The 5,630-nt window shown below is 42.5% G+C and overlaps 1 protein-coding gene across 1 annotated transcript in view; it reads left to right on the forward strand.

Annotated features, from left to right (window-relative positions):
- Positions 1-5,630, forward strand: part of RCL1 (RNA terminal phosphate cyclase-like 1) — a gene marked incomplete at its 5' end in the record, with an annotated part of 20,433 nt that overhangs the window by 2,172 nt on the left and 12,631 nt on the right. The window contains one exon of the mRNA XM_009583140.1: positions 4,723-4,797. Coding sequence (XP_009581435.1) covers positions 4,723-4,797 — 75 coding nt within the window. The remainder of the gene's footprint in view (positions 1-4,722; positions 4,798-5,630) is intronic.

Here is a 5,630-nt window from a genome sequence, read left to right on the forward strand (position 1 = left end):
CGCAAACAAAAAGGAAAAGAAAAAAAAAAGTAAAATGGGAAGCATGTTTTGCTAACCTTTCAGTCACTGTGATTAAAAGTACTTCATAGAAATGGTGAGTAGTAAGAATCAAAGAAGTCTCTTTTGGTTGACTGTGTCTTTTTAATCACAGTGGAGAAGTTCTTGAAGAATTTGGAGACAGAGAGCAGTCCGGTCTTAATGTTGCTTTCAAGTGAGTTTGGACACTCATCTAAGCAACCGAGTCTTGATGCCTTTTCAGGCATCAGCCACGTGGGCCAATAGAGATGAAACAATTTTAGTTGAGATGGGTGCGACAATTTGAGCCAGTTAGTTTGTGCTTGAAGGGGGTTGCACTGGCCAAAGCTCAGTGCTTTGGCCTCTGTGATGTCTCGGGCACAGGTGGGTGTTGGCATACATCAGCTGAATCACAGTACCTGACACTAAGTGTAAATAAAATGCAGATGTGCATGCTGAGGAGTTACATCTTAAGTTCATTGTGCTGTAGAAGCACAACTGTGGTTACTGTGACTCAGCTCATGTGTAGTAACTTTTTAAGTGGTGATAACTGAATACCAAGTCCTAAAACTGGTTTAAACCTGGTTTATGTCTGTTTAACTTGCCTGAGTAAACATTAACCCTGGTGCACACCAATAAACTACTTAAGGACTTTTACAAGATGTTTTGTATAGCATACGGCTCTGCAGGTTGCTGAGACCAAAAGCACAAGTTTAAGTGCTACCCTAAGTGATTCATGTGCTTAAGTAAATGGAAACTTAGTATTAAATTGATGTGGGCTTTTATTTTTCAGTAGGCGGAAGGTGTTTAGAAACTGGGTGAACATTTATTACTTATGCTTGCACAAAAAGGGATGCTTAAATTTTTCTATCCATCTGTACACTTTCTGGCTTTCCAAGGAGAAGGGGGAAAGGCAAACCAATGTAAATGTATTGTGGGTAGTTTAAAATGGGCAAGGAGTTTTCCCTGCTGCTCTTCATGTAAGAACTTCTCCATCTCAGCTTAGTAGGTACAATTGGCAAGGCAGCTGCTTATCTGCTTTGGAGAATTTTTATTGTTTTTATTTGTAAAAGGGTTATCATGTTTTGTAAACATGTCTTTATTTTGGAGCTAGATGAACTCTGCGGAATGTATCCTTGCGTATCCATCTATCATCTGCAAATTCTTCTATGTGTGTGTGAAAATATGTATGTACATACACACACATACACGCATATGATCCTATAGTACCGCCTTTGTGCTTGAAAGGAGGAGGTAGTCTTGCCCATCCTTCCTCCATATCTCCTGCTTTCAGCCACACAGTCCTGCGTACTCCAATACATTTTTCAGAGCCTTTCCTAAGCCAGTTCAACTAACTGACAAAATGGCAGAGAGCTGTACCCCTGCATTTTCTCATGGAGGCATCCACAAGGTAAGTAGCAGGAACGTGTGTGCAGCCAGAGAAGTGGGACCTTTCCCTCATGGTAGCGGTGAGCAGGTAGGCTGACCCACTGGGCTTTCTGAAATCCACTCTCGGCGCTGAGCTCTCAGCTTTTACACAGCCTCAAAAATATCTGTTGGATGTGATTGCTGTGTTGTGGGTTTGAGGTTGCTCTTTGCCAGAGATCCCCTTGTCAGGAGGACAAAAGGGAACATGGCAGACCTCCTGCTGTGGGAGAGTGGAAGTGGTCAAGGCAAGAGGAAGGGCATTTCTAAAGGATGGCTTGTGGAAGGAAAGACTTCAGTGAGGCACAGGTCAGGCTGTGACACACACAGTGCGTATTTGTGTTAGCATTTGTTTGTATACATTAATAGCCCCCCAGAGGGGTGCAGTGGAAAGCTGGCGCCATTCCGAAAGAGAGCTATGGCCACTGAAATACAGGGTAATGTGCTCTTGCTTCAGGTTGGACCGTGGTGACAATAACTGTGTGAGCGATACACCCTCGATGAGTGAGTGGGATACTACTTTGCTCACACGACAGGAAGAGATGTGGCTCTGGAATACCAGCCTGAACCGTTCACTGGCAGCCTATATTTGCGTTACGTTTTTCGGCACGACCACTGCCATGTGGGACTGGCATATAGACTTGAGGTAGTTTCAAGTTTCTCTGTATGTGGGGGGTGTCTTTGTAAAGTGCCTTTTTGAACGGAATGGAGGTGGCATGCAAATGATATCTCTTATTTTCCTTTTCTTCTCTATGTGTTGTTATTCTGACAGATACATAGTACTGCCGTAACCTGGTTTTAGAGTAATCGTTCTTAATGTTTGGGTTTGCAAGTGTTGAAGTTTTTTTACTGCTATGCTGTAGGACTTTTAACTGAAATGACTTTCATGCTGGCATGAGACTAGCGTATGAAGTTTTGGCATGGCAGCAGTAATCTTCAATGTTAATCAAAATTCAGCAGTTGTCTGTAATTCCAGGAAAACAAGAAGTTTTTCTTCCTGACTTTTCTATCTTTTTTTTTTTTTTTTTTACTTGCTAAACTTTGGTTTTGCTCTTCCAGTCTAGGTCCTTGTCCCCAAAACAAAACATCATATGTATGGCAGGGATAAATGCTCTTCTGTGCAGTGCTAATGGCTACACAAGCCAGCTAATGCTTGCCCCTTTCCTAGGCAGCTGTGTGCTGTAGGTCTGTGTCTGGTTTTTTGCAGCTTTGCACTAGCTAAGGGGTTCTGCAAACCACTAAAAGTTACTTTTCTTTTTTTTTTTTTAATCGTTATCGATTTCTTTAAAGGAAAAAGGTTTGTATTTACACTCATTTGTGAACAAGCAATGTCTATGGGACTTAGCGAGTTGTGGGCATTTGTGGTGAGGTATGCCCTCGGTTGTATGATGCATTTGCTTTGGTACAACTTGGTGTTGCGTCATCTGCTCTGGAAATGGAATAACTGCCCTTCAAGGGAGCTGAAGGATGGTTTTATGGCTGAGTATAGGCAAGAGACTAGAAATTCGGTTTTAGGTCTCAGTTTGGCTACCATCTTGTGATTTCCAGTGAAGTACTTACCCTCTCCTGCCTGAACTCCCACTTGTCTCCTAAGCAGAACAGCCTTTTCCACTTCTTCAAATACTGCCAATTACCTTCTCTGTTTAGCCTGCAAATTTGGAACAGAGACAGTCTCTCATTCTGTGTCTGTCTGGAACCTGATAAGTATCATAGCTGGAATTTGTCTGAGGACTAAAAACTGTGACAAGTCTTGGAAACAGACAAACCAGACTCAAAATTGGTCCAGCTTCCTAATGCTGGCCTAACATGCTTTCTCCAGTGATACAGACTTCAGTCCAGAATTGCAAAAGTGGAAATGGAGGAGGAAAAGGGAGTTCCTAACCTACACAGTGAAGCTTTTCTTTTTTTACTTTCACTTTTTACTCATTTTTTTTCCTAAGAAAGAGGGAGAAATATTGTGTAACTTTAATGTGAACCAGATCAGCTTGTTGGAACTTCTGCCAGTGGTATTCATGTGTGTCTCTGTGTGTGCACATGCATGTTAGTAAAGGTTTTTGCTCCAAAAGTCAAATTTGTGTGATTAATGAATACTACTGAGGGGCTGAATTAAGGTAGCCTGGCTGTAAAAAATACAAATTATGTAAATATAAAAAATTAATCATTGACTTACAGTTTTTTTAATGAAGACATGCAAATATTAATACTACCATTAAAAACAACACCAAATGCCTCTCTGTAAGAAAGGAAGTACGTTGGCCAGCAGGATTTGAAGAATGAGAACTGCAGCATACGCTTGTAGCCACTCAGGTGGCTCTAACGGGTTGTTCACATCTTTGTATGTAGGTGAGGTATGTGCTACTATTTCATCAGTGGCTTGCACTCTCTACAAAGCAGACAGAATGAAACTCAAGAATTGTGGATTCTGGCTGAAGGCATGGGAAGGAGGGTGCTTTTTTTCTGCCTCCTCAACTGCTGCCTACCACATGCCTGTTTTCTTCACTTGAATTTAGTTCCTCTTTGGTCATGCTGTCCTGGTCCTGTCTCTCCCAACCTGCTTGTCTTGGGTAACTCTCTGTGCTGTCGCACCCCAAAATCATTTTTGTCACCTTTGACAATGCTACTGAAGTTTCAGCAGAGGGAAGAAGACAGCAGTCGCTGTTGTCTTGGGTCAGCAATTAGGAGAAGCAATGGCAAGGAAAATCCTGCTCAGACCTGTATCTGGTGAGCATCTGGCTCAAAGAGAGTACATAGGTGATGTGTCGCCCACTTGAGATTCTTCTAAGTATTTCAACAGAAGTTACCTAGAAGCTTCTGTTTCTCAGAAACAGATGAAAAGAAGTTCTTGACAGAAGGATGAGGTTCTTCCTGACAAATCAAGGGCCTGCTCCAAAATGCAAAGGTTCTTGCAATCATCATTTATTTAGCTGTAGGAATTTTTTAGCAATAACAGAAAAATAAATTTTTTCAGTATCTGTGTTCAGAGAAACAAGTGAGCTGTTTTAGCTGAACCATAATAGAAATAAAAATCAGGCTGAGGAAGAAATCCAGAATAGGAAGTTCCATCTCTCAGTAATTTGTTCTAGCAAATTTTTTGAGTAATGAGATACTGTGGTAGTCTAAGAGTATCCAAAGCTCTCTATGCTGTGTTCCATAACTTCCCACAGAATACCTAGTATGGAGAAGCCTTGTCTTTGTTTAAAAATCATAATGCAATGATTTTTAAATTACTGACTTCTGTAACTTCCAATAAAGAGACTGTTTTTTTAATTCTGTGCTCTATAGGTTGATGTCCTTAAGGCAACAGCTCTACCCCTACTGAAGAAGTTTGGAATTGATGGAGAAAGTCTGGAAATCAAGGTAAAACAACTTGTTCCTTTTTTTTGTAGCACATGTTGAAACGATACTTTTGCTCTGCTTCACAGGGCCATATGCTTGCTGCTGGTATCTGTCTCTAGCAGTTACGTAGTTGCAGCTGCACACATTTCTAAAATTGCCTCTTGTTCTTGGCATGTTTTAAATGGCATACCAGCCATGCAGTGATTGAAGATGTGGTGGAAGAGGGATGCAAAGGCCTTTTCTTAGTCTCCGAGATCTTTGCAAGCTGAGAAACCTTTTTGCTTTCTTGTTCCTCTTCAGTTCATTTAATTTCTTTTTCCTTCCACTTGCTCTTCCTGCTCTGTGCTTGGGGCTAAGGAGTAATAGTAGAATCTTTTGCCTCCTTCACCGGTAGAGGAGCTGGATCTGTGTTTGGGTGATTGAGGTTTGCTTCCAGTTTGGAAAATACAGGAAAGAAACTTTTCTTTAAAGACTACACTCTTCACAGGCCCAATAAATCTGGATGTAGAATAGATTTTTTAGGTTGGAGAAAGAAACTATAGCCTTTCAAAGTTAGGAACGCTCATTTAAAATTTGTGAAGGCCCTAGCTGCACAAATGTTCTTTGCTTGCTCTGCCAAGTCCCTCCAGGTGCCTCCACCCACCCTGCCCACAGCCCAGGACCCCATGTCATCCCCCTAGGACCATCAGCCCCTGCTCCAGCGACCCCACAGCAGGGCCAGTCTCCAGCTCCCCACAGCCCTGCCCTGCCTGCCTGGCCATGGGCCCCCTGAGCCAGACCCACCCACGGGCCCATGTCCCATCCCCATCCTTGGGGCGGTGGGACAGGCTCCGGGCGGCCAGGCCGGTTTGTGG

Source organism: Fulmarus glacialis, unplaced genomic scaffold (genome assembly GCF_000690835.1).
Source record: "Fulmarus glacialis isolate BGI_N327 unplaced genomic scaffold, ASM69083v1 scaffold14090, whole genome shotgun sequence".
Classification (NCBI taxonomy): domain Eukaryota; kingdom Metazoa; phylum Chordata; class Aves; order Procellariiformes; family Procellariidae; genus Fulmarus; species Fulmarus glacialis.